General features: G+C 33.9%; 1 protein-coding gene across 1 annotated transcript in view; it reads left to right on the top strand.

Moving 5' to 3' along the window:
• Positions 1-297: 297 nt before the first annotated feature.
• Positions 298-17885, top strand: part of FAM227B (family with sequence similarity 227 member B) — a 67420-nt gene continuing 49832 nt past the window's right edge. Inside the window, exons 1-8 of the mRNA XM_088540178.1 lie at positions 298-352; positions 2919-2980; positions 3312-3356; positions 5236-5340; positions 6288-6386; positions 7096-7197; positions 7662-7788; positions 9512-9643. Of these exons, the coding sequence (XP_088396304.1) occupies positions 298-352; positions 2919-2980; positions 3312-3356; positions 5236-5340; positions 6288-6386; positions 7096-7197; positions 7662-7788; positions 9512-9643 (727 nt within the window). The remainder of the gene's footprint in view (positions 353-2918; positions 2981-3311; positions 3357-5235; positions 5341-6287; positions 6387-7095; positions 7198-7661; positions 7789-9511; positions 9644-17885) is intronic.

Below are 17885 nucleotides of genomic sequence, written 5' to 3' on the forward strand. Positions count from 1 at the left end.
ACGCTTGGTCCAGAGAGAAACCGTTTGGGAATGGCAGAGCTCCGCATTTAAAAGTTGGGCCCGAAATCTGAATTAGTCCTTTACATTTTACTTTATACAGCTATTTGCAATTGATAACTGTGATATTAACAAAACTGTTCTTTGGAATGGCAATGTACATTTTCATTATATGATGTGAAGTTGCTTTGCCTGCCACTATTAATCATCTAAAGCTTAATTATGTGTTAATATATATATATATTTTAGCTTTTTTAAGGTTTCTGACAAGAACGATTCTTATTTGTATGTCAGTAGAAAATGCAAAAGCCTCCTTTCTCCTTTGAAGAATTCTTACGGTCTCAAAATTTGGTGAGTCCTACTGCTTATTATTTTAACTACCCATGTATATGGTGAAGTGAATAGGCAGGAATGAGGTTGTGAGCAGAACCATGTGAATATAAATATTGAGAACTGAGTTTGAACATAGATTGTATTTCCTAGACCCTCAGGCACTGGAACCTAGGAGCTCTCTAGAAATGGCAGGCCTTCAAGAGAACAGCCTGTCTGTTGTTAAATTTTCTCAAAGGTAAACCATGGAGGAAGTCTTTTGCCTGCTGTGCAGCAATTTTTTCTTGTTGGAGGTGTGCTTGAGTAATGACACTGGCTCAAGCTTATTTAAAATATTTGACCAGTCCACAGCATTATTAGTATAATACAAAGACCTAAGCCCTGAGGCAAAATGTTCTGAGTAGTGTAAAAGGAGCGTAAAATTTGCTTTTTAAATGAGCTTTCCTTATTTTATTCTGCTGGTAAGTCTGTTGGGAAGATCTTTGAATATTCTTTGTGTTTTGTTTCAGAATTTCATATAATGTCAATACAGGTGATTCATTCAAATTGCATTTTATTGGAGGAAACAGAACATTCCTATGGAATGTATTAATTCATTCAAGGCCATTTAATTACAGACCTATGAGAAAAACTTTTTTTTTTTTAAATTGAACCAGACCTTTTTCTCTCACAGGAGAAACGAAGAAAAAAAATGTTGACAGATAGAAATTGCATTATAAAAATATATATTTTTAGGATAGAATCTTAAATTCTTTCTTAAATGTCCCACTTGCCTTTTGAGAAAAAGTCAAAACAAAATATTAATACATTTTACTGTTTTATCCCCAAATGATCATGTGTTTTAATAGTTTTCTATTTTTTTTTCTGAAATACTTTGTCTTGCTGTCCTGCTTCTAAGGTAGAACAAGCCATTGTCTTCCAACTATACTGAAATTGTTCTCTATTAACCTTAACCAAGTTATCTCAGGAAAGCAACCAATTTGATTATTAACTTCCAATGTCTGTGATTGGCATTCGTAATTTTCTCCTCTAGTTAAGCTGCTAGTTTAAATGCTTAGCTAGATAGAGGAACATAGTTTTTTCCTGTATTTTGAAGACATCTGTGCATCTCAACAGATGGAATACATACTGTTTTTTCCGAGGATTTAAATTGCATGTGGTTTTATTTTCCTCTTTAGAAATATAACTTTTTTTTTATTTTTTTTTTATTTTTTTTATTGAGTAACCTCTTTTCTAACCGAAAAAGATAAAGTCTTTTTATTTACTCTGCATATGCTCTAACAGGCCTCCTTGGCCTATTCCTTTTTTTCTTACTTTTTAAGTTGTCATAATAATAATCTCTGAATCCACTGAAGAGAATAGGAGGGAAACAGTGAGTGTTGACAATGTTGCAAAATTTAGAGCTTCTTTGAAGGTGTATGTCAAATGCTAATTCTGCGATTCTTTATATAAAATGAGTTTCACAAACTACATAATTTAATCTTTCCATTTGTATCATATCCAGAAATAACATTTTTTTACTATGTACTGATTGCAGAAGGAGTGGCCTAAATTTCTCTTTCTGGATGAGCCTTATTCTTTGGTGGATAAATTACAGAAAGACTACTCGTTCGATGCTGTGTCTAAATATCTGCATGAGAATGTGCCACTGAACATCGGCCCTCTCTTGGATTTGGAGCAGAGAATAAACGCATACATCACTGAACTACAGGAACACGCTGGAAAAATATTTTCCTTACAACATGAACCAGCATATCTAAAGGAACATCTTATTCCACTTGAACAGAGTAACAGGCATTTTAGTTTTTGTTCTCATAGGAGCCATAGTTAGAAAGTGAAAACAATACTTTATCCCTTTAATTAAGGCCTGCATAACTGGTGATTTCTTTCCACTTCTTGGGAACAGCTTAGCGTTGTAGCAAAAACATTTATGGTTGTATATCCAAATTTAGAGCACAAAGCTTGAGTTTGCTGAATTCTAGAAATTTATAAAAGATGAAGCATACACATTAGAAAACTGTCAGGTACTGTGTTAAAGACATTGTTCAAGAGAAGTGATTCTAGATTGTGCTAAGGGAAGTAGTGCTTCAAGAGTAAATATTGATGACAGGTTCAAAGTGTAAAATCAGCAATGTAAGAATTCAGAGGTCTGTGTATAATTGTTTTTAGTAAGACAGTAAATGCCAGTATCAGAACTTCTTTTTCAGACATCTAAGAAGGATAGAACTGCTACATGATGGGCTGGGGTATGGGGGTGACAGGCTTCTTGTGTGTGCTCTGTCAGTGCTCTCTGTACCTCAGCTTCCTGCGTGTAAATTTGTAAACAAAGTCCAGACAAAAGTCTAGAAAGGCATAAGTCATTCTGCACAGATCTTGGTATTATTAATTAAAAACTAAAAGAGTTTTCTTGTTTATTTAGTACACTTACCAGTCATTTCAGTGATACAGTAAGACTGTATGCAGTATATTGTTTTGTTCACATAGACATTTAGATGTAGATCTAGCTAGGTTAAAAGTCTTTGCGTGATTAGAGCTTTTAGTTGATAAAATCATCAATCCAGACTTCTAGTTAACTATTGCTATTTTTAAAGCCATTGCAGCTGAGCAAACTGGTGCAGAAGGAGTTCTGAAAAGTGAGATGGGGAAAGCAGAGGTATGTTACCTGTTTTAAATCTTATTTTCAAGTTAGAGAGGGAAGACCAAATTTTCAAATCCTTTTCCTTAAATTCAGAAGTGAGATTTTTACCTATCTCTGGATGTTGGTGGGAAGGAGGGAAAAACTTGCAAAAATGTATTTTCTCCTTTATATCTCCAAGAGTGATTTGTAGTATTATGTCAGCTGTCATCTCAATTTTAGACTGTTTTGTCTAATCTGAAGTATATTTTCAGTTCATAATTTAAATCACGTTAGCTGAATATTGTAAATCTCCTTGTGTGAGGTATATGTAGCATTAATTTTGAATTATATATTTAAACATTTTCAGGTTACCCAGTCCACTGTTGATGAGTCGAAGTGTAGAAATGTAGAGGTGAGCTTTATTGCTAAAAAAAAAAGTACACAGCATTTGGTTTTATGAACATACTTTGTCAGTGAATGGGAAGTCAAATATGTTTCATACCGAACCAAGGGAAAGAAAAGTCTTGATACGCAGATATTCAAAATTCATTATCTTTTTTTTTTCTAAGATTATATAAATTTATATCTGTTGCATAAGGGAAATTCCCAATACAATATAAATATGATGGCTTCGATTGACACATGAATCTTCATGGCCTAGTGTTTTGGGCTTTCCAGCATGTTCTGGATGAGAGGTTCAAGGAGGAACAAATGTGTCTCTGTGATAGCTTGGCATGTCAGGATCTTGGTATTTCTTTGAAACTGGTTGGGCTTAATATAAACAGTTTCTTTATATGAAATATTAATGCGAGTCCTTCAAAATTGGGTCCCATTAATAACTCATATGTTAAGTGATTTTATTTTTTTAATATAAGACCATACCACATTTGGCACTGGCCTTATTAAAGCCCCTTTATATTTCAGTTTAAAAATTGATATGTAAAAAAAAAAAAACAAACCCATTTAAATTCTTCTGAGAGATCTCAAAAATTTCAGAATGTAGGTGTTGAAGCATGTTTGCCTCTGACACATCAGCAAATGGGACAGGTTTTCCAGAGAGTTTGTGAACTCTACACACTTGAAGGTTTTCAAGGCCAGGTTGGATAGAGCCTTGAGAACCTGATATGACCCTGCTTTGGGTCAGATGTGGGTCTCTACTCCAACATCCAACACTAGAGGTCCAACCAAGATGTTGGACTAGAGACCCACATCTGACCCAAAGCAGGATTTTGGACTAGAGGCCTTGTGAGGTCCCTGCCAAGGTGGTCTAGGCTATGGTCTGTAATACAGGTATCAGTAGTTCAGAAACTAAATAACAGAGGTGGTACTATTATTTATGTAGTTCTTTGAACACTCTCAGCCAAGTTTGGTTTGTATGTTTTCTATGCTTTTTAAATACAAACTCAGCCATGTCTTTAGTTAAAGGTAACAGCATGTTTTGTGTTATTTGTGAATAGATATGAAGTAGAGGAGTGTAACTGTTTTTTCTGACTGAGGGCTGCTTAACTTCTGTTTGGACACTTCCTGTTATCTGCTGGAAACATAATTAGCAGAATAACTACAGGAAGTACCTCACCAAGGAAAGTAAAAGGCTTGGTAACTGTGCTCAAGTAGAGGAACAACATTTTGAACCAAGTAGCTTGATATCCTTGCACACATACTCTTTGTATGAAAAAGTCGACTGCAAGTCAGTAACTGTCTAGAATATCATATTTTCAGCCTGGAAAGCCAGTCAGCTCATTTCAAACCAGAGCTGTTCTGCTGGACTCTTACAGACAATGTAATGTAGCAAGTCACTATACAGATTTTGTGGGCGGTCAGAATTTGTATGTGATTGGGAGGTCATGTCCAATGCTAATCGAACAGAGCAGAGATAGCCAAAATCTCTCAGAAATGGTTAATGTCATCTCATATTGAAAAAGTAGTATAAAGTTTAAAAGAAACAATAATCCGTGTTTTAAAAAAAAAATGGGGTTTACTCACATTTTATGATAGAAATTTTTGAAAGAGCAGAAGCTCACAGGAAGCAAACTTTAGTAAAGACTGCAGTGGCTGATTTTTTTGTACTTTGGCATATTGTTACTGAGTGTTAAAGAAAAGCAGCTGCTAAGCAGTATTTTTATAAAATGGGGCCATGAGTATATGAACATCCCTGATATTTCTTTAAATTTGACTTTAGAAAAAGAATGGTTATATGTTTGAGAGAGTATTTTCTCTGTGGAGCAATTGTATAACACAAAGAGAATGTAATGATTAGCTTTAGTTTCTTAACATTTTCTTTTCCTTTTTAGAGCTATAATTACCCCGGTTTCAATGTAAACCAACATTTAGATTTACCAAGACATTTGGAAGCTCCAAAACTTTGGGATTTAGTTATAAAAGCTCAGAATTTCAAAGTACGTTTTTTTTTTATATATATATTCATATATGCACACCCATATAAGATTACAGAAGAACACTTTCCTAATAGGTACGCGAACATAGTTAGCACTCATATAAAGTTATCATTAGTCAGTTATTGATATCATCAGATACTATGAAATCCTGATCTTTGATCTATTTTGCATGCTAAATTGTTACAGTTAATTAGCATAAAATAATTTCTGTGACTTTTTACAAAACCTATGATTAGGTTTTATGAAATATAGTGCTACACAGACTGAATTTCACAGTTAATGTGGCAACAGTTAACTACTACATAAGACTGAAGAATAATTTACATATTCAGTTGTTCATATATTATTTTTTCTGATGGAATTTTGACTGCTTCAGATAGTTATAAATGATGGAAACTGTTAATTCTTGTTACTTGTTCAAGTCCAGATAACATCAAGCTTGCAAAACCAAATTTTGCAGGGTTGGAAGGAGACTCAAGATTCAGATTTTAGAGCAGTCTTGGTATACTCTATGTTTAAGGAGTGGTTTTTGGCAGGAACTGATGAAAGCATATGTGCATAAGTGCAACTTTTTTGAGTGAAACTGTTTAAATGTAATCAGAAGTATGCTTGCTGAAATTGTTAGTGCAATATCAATAAACATCAGTAATCACTAGTCCTACAAAATATAAAACATTGTATTTTTTGGTATGAAATCTAGCTTATTTGTGCTCACATGTCAGCTGTGGACCTTATTACTTTCATTGGATAAAAGGCTGATGGTGTTTATAATCTGCATATATCCTAATGAAGATTCTCACCAAGCTCAAAGAAGTTTCTGTTTTCTTTTGGCTTGTGTTAAGAAATGAAATATCTTGTCTTTGTCATTTTTTGGTTTGTGTTGTGGTTCTAGGGCTTTTAAATCTTTGCAGTTGGGATAAGGAATATTTTTATTGTTGTTTTAACAGAAAGATGTTCTTAAAGTTTGGAGAAGTTTATTTCTCTCAAAATCATCTATTGCAGTGTTTCAGGATTCTTTTTGGTGGTGGTTTCTTCAAAAGTTTAAGGTATAAATGAATTTAAAGCATTTTAGAACGTTTATAGTCAAAGAAATAAGTTGTAGATTCTGCAAGTGCAAATCTGTAAATGTTTTACTGACTGGACTCAACTCTAGTCATAAAATTACCTTTTCATACAACTTCAAACAGCAGTAATTGAACTTAAGATAATTGAGTTAGTAGGTTTATACCATGAAGCTTAAAATAAACCTTTATGCTAAAATTGTTTATTTTACTTTGTGTAATGATGGTAGGGTTTATGTAAGATAGGATTTTGGAATATTTAGGTTAAGAACATAAATCAAAGCAGTATAAATTCTGTTACCCCAGGTGACCACCATGTTCTTTATTAAGAAGAGAAGGAAAATGTTCATATGGTAGGAGATTGTGCTTAGGTGCACTGGCTTCAGTTCAACACACCACTTAGATACCATCTTAATTGTAGGATTGTAGACTTAACATATGCTTCATATAATGCATATAATGCTGTGCTGAATCAGGAACTACTGCAATAAAATAAAGAAAACATCTATGAATATATTTAAAGAAAAGTATTGCAGAAAGAGGCCAGGTTAAGTATTTGTTTTTTAGTGGTATTCCTTTGTATTTTCAGTGCCTCACATCTCGGGATGCTTAGATGTCATACATCAGTATTTAAGAACACAGCCCTTTATGAATTTGTGTTTTTACCTTTATTCTTATTTTTTTCCCTTTGGAGCCCAACCAAGAAGAACAAGACCATTTATTTGACAGAATTGCAGACAGTTTTGTGGCACTTTTTCTTGTTGTTCCCAGGGATACTAAAGATGCTTTTTTTCAGGTAACTATACATTACCGTTAACTATACATTTTTCAGGTAACTGTACTATTTTGGTACAACTATATACTTACTATACAATAGTATGACAGTAAAATTACTTAGTATTTGCAGTGATTAGTTAAATATCATGATTATTATCAAGATTAGTTGAAACTATTAGTTAAATATTAAATGAATACGTTATTCTGCAAACTAACTTTAGCCTCAAGTGACTTGTTCAAATCTACAGTTTTAGATCAGTATTCTACGATTTAGTCTTAACTGAGCTTTGACTTATACAATGGTTAAACAAATTATTGAGAAATGCATTGCTATATCAATTCATAATAAAAGCTTGTACTATTTTTTAACAGAATAGATTTGTGATAACAATGTTTTACTTGAATATTTTTGCATTAACTTAAAAAATTGCAGTACGAAAGCTGTTTGTAGCCTTGTCAGATATGATGTTGTTATTTTGACAGGTATATCCTGATTGTTTGTCACAAGTCATTTATGTGGCTTTCTGTGAAGCATTCCCAGAATCCATTAAATGTTTTGATGATGATTTTAAGGATGAATTAGTAGATTTAATTTTTCAGTGGATATCAGGTACTGATAATTTTTTGTTCCTGGTAATTTATGTCACCATGATCATAACTGTTCCTATGAAAGATGATTGAAGTTATGTCCATGTTATTTGTCAGCTGGATTTAAGTCAAAAAGTCCCTCTTAACTTCAAGGACAAATTTAATTGTGAAAATCCAAAACCTTTATTCATTCTGTGTTACAACTATGAACATAATAAGAGCTCTAATGTTGGTCAATTTTTAGAAACTTACTATGTCTCAGTTTGATGAATGTGAACAGATAATCTCTTTGTAGATGCTGACTTTCTGGATGGTACTGAAATGTGAATTTGTTATTTTAAAGATTATATGGACTGCAATCCAGTCCAAGCCTTATTGTAGAATGAGTAGCTTTCAGCTGTTTAAGTGCCTAATTACTGCAGAATTGTTCAGCAAGGATATAATGATACTATAGGATGTATCTTTTCCAAGTGAGGCTGTGAATGCAGAGTTCTTTTTGCTGCTTTCATTGAGATGCTCTGTAGAAGTATTCTACAAGAATCAGTGGTAAGCTCATTAATGCAGTCAGAATGGAAGCCTTAAAATTCAAGGCCTAAGCCTATAAGTGCCTTGAAGTATAATAAGCATAGTGAGGATTTGTATTTTATTGGTTAAAGTGAAAAACTAGATCTTCCTCCTTATAATTGTGGCCTTGAATTTTTTTCTATATAAAAAATGGACAGGTTATATAAATATTATTAGATTATACCTGTTTTAGAGTCCTTTGCTGCAAATGGTATTATTACCATTAAGTGTCTGCATGGTTTAACAGTACCAGTTTGTGATTTATAGATTGTATATGTAATTCAATAACCATTCCAAAACTTACATTTGGGGCAGATTTCTATCTATCTCCAGCTTATTTATTTAGATTTTATGACAATGTGGGATTCATTATCTTTTGTGTCAAGGCTGATTGACAAATGCAATAGAAATATGTTTTTGAAGTAGGTACAAAATACAAAAATATTTTCTTAAAACCTTTCTCTTTATCCGTCACTATTTCTTCAGCAGGATTTTTGTTTTAGTTACAGACAAAGAGAAAATTGTATACAGAAAAAAATTAACTGAAAAATCTAATTTGGAGAAGGTTCGCATACTTCAAAGTCATATGCACCAGATTTCAAGTAGGCCTTGCACTTTGAAGAGTTGGGTAACCCACAGTCTAGTCTGTAATATATGACCACTATAAATATATAATGGGTTGAATTATCTGAAATATAGACCCCCCCCCAAAAAAATCCCAGCAAACTCTTGTATCACTGCTATGGCATGGATTCCATGTCTGCATGAAACTTACAGTATATGAGTGGTGCAAAATTCTACTGGAATGAATATTGAAAACCACTGAGTAAAGTAAATTATATATCACTGCCAGAATATTTCACAACCTCAACACAACATGCAAATGTATTAAATTGCCAGTATTGGAACAACAGCAAGATAAAGGTATTCATTCATGTGCAAAACCAAGCAGAAGATCTATATCAAAGATTCTCCAAGAAGCCTTTGGCTTACTTTAAGTAGGTGAATACTAATGTTAACTCAAACAGTTTTGCTCCTAAGCTTAAGTTTGTGCATGGGTATCACAATATGCATGTCTGAGACAAGAAAGAAATAAATTTTAATTTATTTTGGAAGTATTCATAGGGTGATTTTTGAAAATTAGTATCAACATATTTCTAAATTTCAATTTTACTTCTCAGGTCTGAAGCCAAATAAATGGACATGGAGGAAATGGAATCTTAATGGCTTTAAAACAACTGTGGTAAATGGTACTAGCAGAGATGCTCCTACTAATGTACAAGTTAGTGGATCTGCCAGTTCTCTAGCAGCCTGTAAGTCTTGCAAATATTTTTAAACACACATTACACATTACTTAATTCATATTGGAATGAAACTTACGGTGCATCGCAAAATCTAATTGCCAACAGAAATTGTTAGTATTATTTCCCTTTATTTTGCATAGAATCAAAGTGTTAAAGTAATTAAAAAGGAATTGTGAGTTTTGAATGAGTGCTAACATCCTCCAAATTTACTGATTTAGTTGAAGCTCTAAACAATATCACTGTAAGGTATTTAAAGAAGCTACTAATACTAAGTTGCTGGTAACTTGGATCTCATTTTCATTTTTCCGTGCCATCTAGCCAATACCACTTTGTCTTCCCCATCCTGATGGATCAGATGTCAGACTGTTTCATGACTGGCTGCTAGCATGCTGTTAAGATTTATATTAAGCATTTTGTGCTGTTGATTTCTTCTAGCTTGCGTGACCTGATGTGACGTTTTTATTTCTTCAGGCTCTCCAGATTCCTCTTACTGTCTTATTCCCTATGTCTGAAGACACTGTGCTCTTCCTAGCATTCACAACCATGATTTTATGATACTGCTCTTCTCTTACTCGTTCTCTTCCTTCTTCCCCAACCATAACCCAACAGCTTTTCCCATTCTTGCCTACTACTTTGTTTCCATTGACCAAATTATTTACACGTTCTTTTTGGGATCCACTTACTATCTATAGATGTTGCCAAAATTGTTGTTGTTGAGAATGCAGTTATCCCTGGCAGCTGCTTATGGAAGTGCATGTGGTATGCTATATTCCATATATAACAGTATGCTCAGTGCTAGCTGAATTTTTTGTGTAGGCTATTCCTTTCATTTGAATTTTATCTTCAGAGTGATGCTTAAGTGCTCTTTTATATGACTTGCTGTTTAAGATGCAGTCATTATAAGCCTACATTTGCATTTATCTAGAAGAAGACTAGAAGTATATCATGTATCACACAATGAGATCTTCTAAGAGCATGAGTGCTAGTGTTCCTGTCCTGTTAAGCAACTGGAGAAAAAATCTGTACAGATGCAGGATTATTACCTCTGATTTTATTTTTATATTTGGAACCTGATAGGGTCTCTTTTGAATATTCACAGTGCAATTCACTGCACTATAGACAGACTGGAAGGTTTCTGTGGATAAAAAATTTATATATACCTGTGAGGAACTATGTATCAGAGACATCTGACTGCAGATCCTCTGATGTTCTGTGATTTCTTGAGAGTTTGTTTGTCCTATAGAGACTGACTTTCCTTCCATGGTGTTAGGTATTAGGGTTATGTTTTGTCAGGGAACTGTTAATTTTGTGTACCTGAATTCCTGTATGGATTTTTTTTTTTTCGCCATGAGCTCATAAACTCTTTCTGTTTTTTGAATAATTTGCCTGGTCTCCACAATAGGAAAAGGTTATTTTTGCTGCAGGGTGGTTCAGAGGGAAGTTTCTATGCATTGAACAAAGGTGTCATTCTGTGATCCTGTGATTGTTTATTCCATTAATGTATATTTGTCTACATAAAATAGGAAGATTCTTTGTCAGACTTAAAGATTAGCTGAGGAATTTTTTTTTAATTCTTTATTGGATAAATTTATCTGAATGAGGATAAGATATCTTCTGAAAGATATGTCAGTGCAAATTTTCAAGGCTATTCGCCCTACTCTATCGGTAAGTCTTCGCTTGCCTCCCAGCTGTTGTCAGTGTCACTCTGACAAGCTTTATTTTCTCTACAGTTATGTTAAATGTTTAAAAGGAAAGAGTAGATAAGCTTCTATCAAAACTAGGCTCTTAGTGTCGTAAGGAGTTAAGATATGGAGCCTGCTGGGCTTGGGAAATACTGAGCTAGTGAAATACTGCAGACGTCTCAGAGGAAGGTTCTTACACATGTTCTTGCATGTGCCATGATTCCTGCAAAGCTCCATCTTGTAAATGTGAGGGAACTCTGTATTTTTACCCAATGAGATGGGCTGTGTGAGCAAAGAGAAAAGTTGCTCTTGAAAATAAGCTGAAAAGGTCTCTACACATGAGCATTTGCCCAAGAACAGTTTTACAGAATCTATTTATGAATTAGCAACACACATTTGTGGCATAATGAAGGGAACTATCTTACTGGTATTATGTACTGCCTGGTAGTTTTTCATCATTTTCATTTTTGATTTTACTGTCTCTTTTCAAATAAAGTTGTTTTGAAGTTGACAGTCAATGTTATTTTCATCAAGTTACAGTCTTGAAAGGAAATTCTTGTTTACAGAATCCTTTTTTTTATGTGTTGTGTAGTTTGCAGTACTGTTTTTTTTAAATAGAAATGCATCTGTGTTGTTGAGAACAATTGTCAGAGGAACATTTGGGTTTAAAAATAATATGCTTTTACAAAACCTAAAACCAATGGAAATGGTTTCCATGATTTTTAAAAATTCCGATGGTCTTGTTTTTATAGAATCATATTTCCTTTGCCTTTTGGATCTTTGTCATTTTAATACTTCACTAGTATAAGAAAACAAGAGTGTGAAATCAATTATTTGTGGAGCAGGTTTGTTAAATCACCTCAGGTGTTTACTATAAGGGGCCCTTATGCCCTAACTGAGTCTGTTTTAAGTGCAGTAGTTTCTGAAGTCACTGAGTCTGTTGCAATCTTGAAGTTTATCTTGTAGAAGAGATCAAATGACTTGTTGTTTTATAATGGCAAAATGAAAGGGATGAGCCTGAATTTTATTTATTTTACTATCCTATTCTGCAATTTATCCAATTGCTTTAGGCTTGCAGGATGCTCACAGTTTTGTTTACTAGTCTCATGTTCACATTTAAGACCAATGAGGAGCTGGTTGCTTGTCTGCCCAGTGCTTAATTTTGACCTCTTGTGGTTATTCTGGTAATTTAAAGCTGGTGTGGGTGTATGTTTGATGCTTTAGCGGTACATATTAGATTATACCTTATTTTCTTATGTGCAGAATAGGATGTTGAAAGTGGCTTGCTTAAAGTTATGTAGGAATTTAGTAGCAGAACCAAGCTTCAAAGGCTGGTAAATGAATCAATAAAATTCAGCAATCAGTAGCTGATTACTTGCTTCAGGTTCATCCTATCTGGTGCTGTCCAAGGAAAAATTCTGCCTGAAATTATAGTATATAGCCGTATTGTTTAAAAAAAAAAAAAATCCAATGTGAGTAAAAATAATACCGAATTAGCTATAAGAATAAAACATGAAATTGAGATACTTTTAAATAGATTTAGACAATTAAACACATTTTTTGGGGTTCTTTCCTCTGTTTAGACAGATCTAAACTAGAAGCAGGGGTTGTTGTACTTTGTCTTTCAATTAAGACATTAGACATTAGGTCTATGATAATTATGCAGTCAACATCACACTATAATCACTGTAGTGTGATATAGACACTATATATTAGTTTGCTGTAACAGCATTCAGTCAAATGTTGACACATTATGCGGAAATATAGATGCAAGCCAATTAAGACTGGTCTGTAGAATGAATGGTTTTCAGTGTTTGTATTGCAAAGCTAGCAAAAGAATATATCAGTTTTGGACATATGAAAATCTATATGACACAAGTCATGCAAGTGACACAAATGCTGTTGACTCCATTAGCTATAGAAAGAGCTTAGTCAGCAAAGGATGACACCCATGACAGAGACCAGTCTCTGATTGATATATATATATATATATATATATATATATATATCAATCAGAGCAGTTGTTGATACATATATGAAGGGAGCTTGTAACCAGTTTTGCAAAAGTGTCTATAAGTAAGGCACTAAGTAAGGCAAATTGCTAAGAGTTGAACCTCAAAAACAATCATTTCCTATTGAAAGCAGTAGGAGTTTGGCAACCTACTTACCCGAACACCTTCAAGCTTTCTAGACATACCAATATCCACATTGAGGTACTGATATCCACATTTAGGTACCTGGTCTCTGTGAAAATCTGTACTTCACAATGTTCAGTGTTCATATCTTCAATCATACTCACTAAACCACTGTTTTAGAAATGAGTATAAAAATAAGACTGCTGTTGGACTTCAGTCTGAAAACTGTGTACCTTTGTGTCTCATGTATATGCATAGTCATGCAAAATTCTGTGCTTTTCTCGTTATCATTGAAGGAAAATATTTGGTTCTCATCAGGAAGCAATTTCCTCTGATCTGAGTTCTCTTTTTCCTCTGTTTTAAGAGTCAGTCTTTTCAAGTGCCAGACCTCTAAGTAAAAGAGTTTTCTTAATGAAACAAACCAATTGTGGTAAGTTAGGATCTGTCTTCCAAACAGAATTGAGAAAAATCTCCCTTTTTAGGTCTGGAATGCAAGCAGTTATAGAATTTCAGTGTCTGGAACATTTGAGATTTACAAGCTAGCATTCCTCAGGTACTGTGAAGTTATTTACAGAGCTGCAGTTTGAACACATAGTATTTCTAAAATTGTATCTTTTTTTGTTTGCAAAATTTTAATTTCATACTGTACAGTGGTGTTTTATGTAAGACTATCAATTTAAGCCTGTGCTGTTTTTTTTTCAGAAATTTTAGCTATTGAAGTTAATGTCATGTTTAAAAACTCATGCGGCTACTTGAAAATGTTCCCTTCTGAGTTTCTGTTTAAAAGGCAGTCTATTCTTTAGAATGATTCTGTTAATACTAGGGGACTTCAATTTTTTTTTTTCTTTTTTTAATTGCTCTTCTCTTTCTCCTTCTGTCCTTCAAGTGAGCATGCAATTTAACTGCTAGCTTTGAAAACTCATCCACTGGTGTGAACATTGGAACTCAGTTATTAAATGTTAGTAAACGCTAGTAAAAGACTGTAGTGTTAGTTCTGAGCATGGATCTCTGCTCTGATGATGATTGCTTCACTTGATTTGGGGAAAATTATCTAATCTGTAACTTTCATTTCCTACATCTGTTAAGTACTATGAACTAAAAGTGAGGCCATATTTTAACATATCATGTATTTTAAAGGCTATTGAAATTCTCAATTTTTTTCTTGTTATTTATTCAGTTACAGAAGGTATTTACAGCATTTTACGTACCTCTAATGGCATTCAACTTGTTACAGACACAGTAGGAGACAAGTGTCTAGTAACCTCCATTTGTGGAATTAATGTTTTGTGTTGGTCAGAGGGTGGGATTGCATTCCAAATGGCTGTTTTAAGAACAAGTTTGATCTGGGATTCGTTGGGGTAGGAAGAGCTCTGGAGATTTACTACAATGTCTTGTTCAAAGCAGGGCCCATACTGAATTTGGACCTGTTTCAGCCTTTGCCTGGTCAGGTCTTGCAAACCTGCAAGGAATGAGCTTTACAGTTTTCTACAAGGTTCTCCAGATGAAATTAACTAATTTCTGTGTCATAGACTATTTGTCAGCACTAAAGAAAAGGTAAGAATTAAATAGAACCTTGTTAATTAAATTTAAGAGACTACGTAATGGAACAGTTTCTGGGAAATGTGAGTGGTTATTGAAGGTGGCTAAATAGAATGGCTGTTTAAACCACAGGAGTTTATGTTTCAATTCTAAACCACAGTCTATTCATACTTTGTAATATCTGTGGTAAACATGGAAAAAACCATAGATTTAAGCCAATGCACTGCAGGAATAACAAAGGAATTACAATTGGCAATTGATGGAGGCTATTATAGTCCACTTTATGTAGATTTTCTTGAGCCTTTAGGATTATAAAGGTTAATAATTAATCGCATCCGAACAGGTATATCTGTTTCTTTCTTTTCATGTGAATCAGTTTTCCTGGCATACTGTATGATTGATACTAAGTTTACATTGTGAGGTTATTGATGTTAGAGGCTGTTATGAGGATTTTGGGCATCTATTTTATAATATCCATTAAAATATAACCATTCTTTTTCTTGTAATACTTTGCTGTTTTTCGTCATTATTATAATTTTTCTGATTATTCCTCTCCATTTTTAACGTTCAGAGCCACTGTTTTGAGGCAGTCCCTCTACAGCTGAAAAAGAAGGCTTTTTTGTTGTTCTTTTTTTTTTTTTTTTTTTTTTTAGAGCTGATTTTTCTTAGTTAAAGATACTTGGGAAATTTCTCAATTGGATTGATCTGACTATGCTTTTCTGTTTGCCTTTTCCTGTATGTGTTTGAACAGAACAACTTGGTGTTCTATGTGCTTTACATTTATCTACCTAATAAAATGTCAGAAGAAATGGAAGGGAAAATGGGTTTTTTTATGTTTTTTTTAAAGGCAAAATACTAATTTTTCTCAATTATGACCCTTCTTCTGCTCAATCAACATAAGGAAGTTAATTGCCCTGTGCAAGGCTTTATGTCTCTGTGCTACTGAAGGATCCCATCATTTGCATTCAAGTGTCTTTTCCTAAGCCATTTATCCACAAGATGCATTTTGGATATGACAGCTCTAAAACCTAAAGCAGCCTTGACTTACTTGAGGATACATTTCTTTTTTTTCCTTCAGGTTTTTATCACATGTATTTTCTGTTTGTTTGCTAATTCTCAGCTTTTGTTGGCAAAGTCTATGCATGTTAATCTCTATTTCATTTTTGTTCTGTCTTTGATTTCTGTTGCCTGTTTCCTATTCTTACAGTTGCATAGATTCTTTCCTTCATCTTATGCGTATTCTGTCTTTCTCCCTTTCTCCGCGCCACAAGAGTGGTATTTTTCTTAACTTTCACACTTACATTCCTGGTGTTTCTGCCATACGTGAGTATTCTTCCACTGCTTAGTTCTGCAGTAGCATGAAAGCTCCTTGGAACATCAGAGAGGATCCTAGCTATGTGTGATTGCTATGGCAGCGCTCTGAAAGTAAGGCAGGGTCTTACCAGCATTTGAAAAGCTATCAGCTTTTATGGCAGAATAATTCGGATAGCTGCGTAAGTAATACCTTATGGTGTGGCAGTCCTCCTCACCTCATCAAAATGCATATTTCGCTGCATTTCCATACCTCATTTCTGAGTGTGTGTTTTTACAACTTCAGAGAACAGAGTGCAGGCCATGTGTTGCCACAGTAGTTTAAATTTGATTCCAAAGGTCTACCTTTATAGCACAAAATAAAGCTGTTAAAGGATTTTTCTAGGAAATTACTTGGGTTCCTTGTAGTCCTTTGTGTTACTTGGCTTGATATTTGGATTGATTATCACATGGATTGATATTTTCAGTTCTTGTTCCCTGGATAATAGTGAATTTGACGGCCATGGTGTGGCAGGTAAGGCACAAAATCTGGACAAACATTGTCACTCTATTCAAACATGAATAAGTTGTTAAAATAATGCAATATGGTTTTATATTAAAGTTTTTTGATAACATACATTGCTATTCTTTCAAAGGAAAAATTAAGGATATTATACTGCATGAAATCTAGTGCTAAAAATTTTTTAAAACGTTGATTCTCATTACAGAAGTCTAACTCTCTCCTTTTCACAGTAAGATCTGAAAGAGAAACTTTGGGAATAAAATTCAAGGATCATTTTGGTAGTTTATCTGAGATTATTCGGTTAGCATCACAGAGGTTTCTGCCACATACCCTGGAATTCCCTGGGTATAAATGAAAAATCTGTATGATGCAAGCATCTGGCTCTGGTAGCTTGGGAATTCAGTTCATCTTCAGTCTCAAAAGGGGACTTCTGTTTATCAAGGATATTCTGTGGCCTTTGTTATTCATAAGGACTGCTGAGTGATTCCCCCTACTGAAGGAGAATCACAGTAAGTTAGAAAATCCAGCATGGGGGTCTACAATCCCGCTTTTCCTGACCAGTGAAGGATGAAAGAGAAACCATGTTACAGGTAGTGGACATGAAGTACAGTATAGAAAAAATCATTTTTATTAGTGTTTTCCCATTTTTGAAAATAACTGGATGTTCCATAATATATAAAATAATATCTTTAGGTCAGGTAATGTGGTAATATGTGCAATATATATTTCATCTTGAATATTGTGAAGAAAACATGTTTTGCATTTGAAAATGTGAAGTCCGTTTATTTCTGAAGTTCAGAAGAGAAACATAAATTTCCGTAATACCAAAATGATGTGGTTAAATTTTTAAGTAGTTACTAGTAGTTACTATAGTTACTAGTAGAAGTAACTAAAACTACAGGAGTATGTACTGCACCATTCCACAGTCCTCAGAAGTTTCCCACACCAGCTCAGATATTAGTCTGTATTGAATTTTACTATTCATATGTTTAGCAACCTTTGATATTTCACATACAAGAATAACAGGCTGTAATTCTTAATCAGGGAGAGCACAGTTTGGCTTGTTAGATTTCTTGTATTGA

The sequence above is a fragment of the Tinamus guttatus genome, unplaced genomic scaffold (genome assembly GCF_059628265.1).
Source record: "Tinamus guttatus ecotype Peru unplaced genomic scaffold, ASM5962826v1 Tinamus_guttatus_pri_ptg000004l, whole genome shotgun sequence".
Taxonomy (NCBI): domain Eukaryota; kingdom Metazoa; phylum Chordata; class Aves; order Tinamiformes; family Tinamidae; genus Tinamus; species Tinamus guttatus.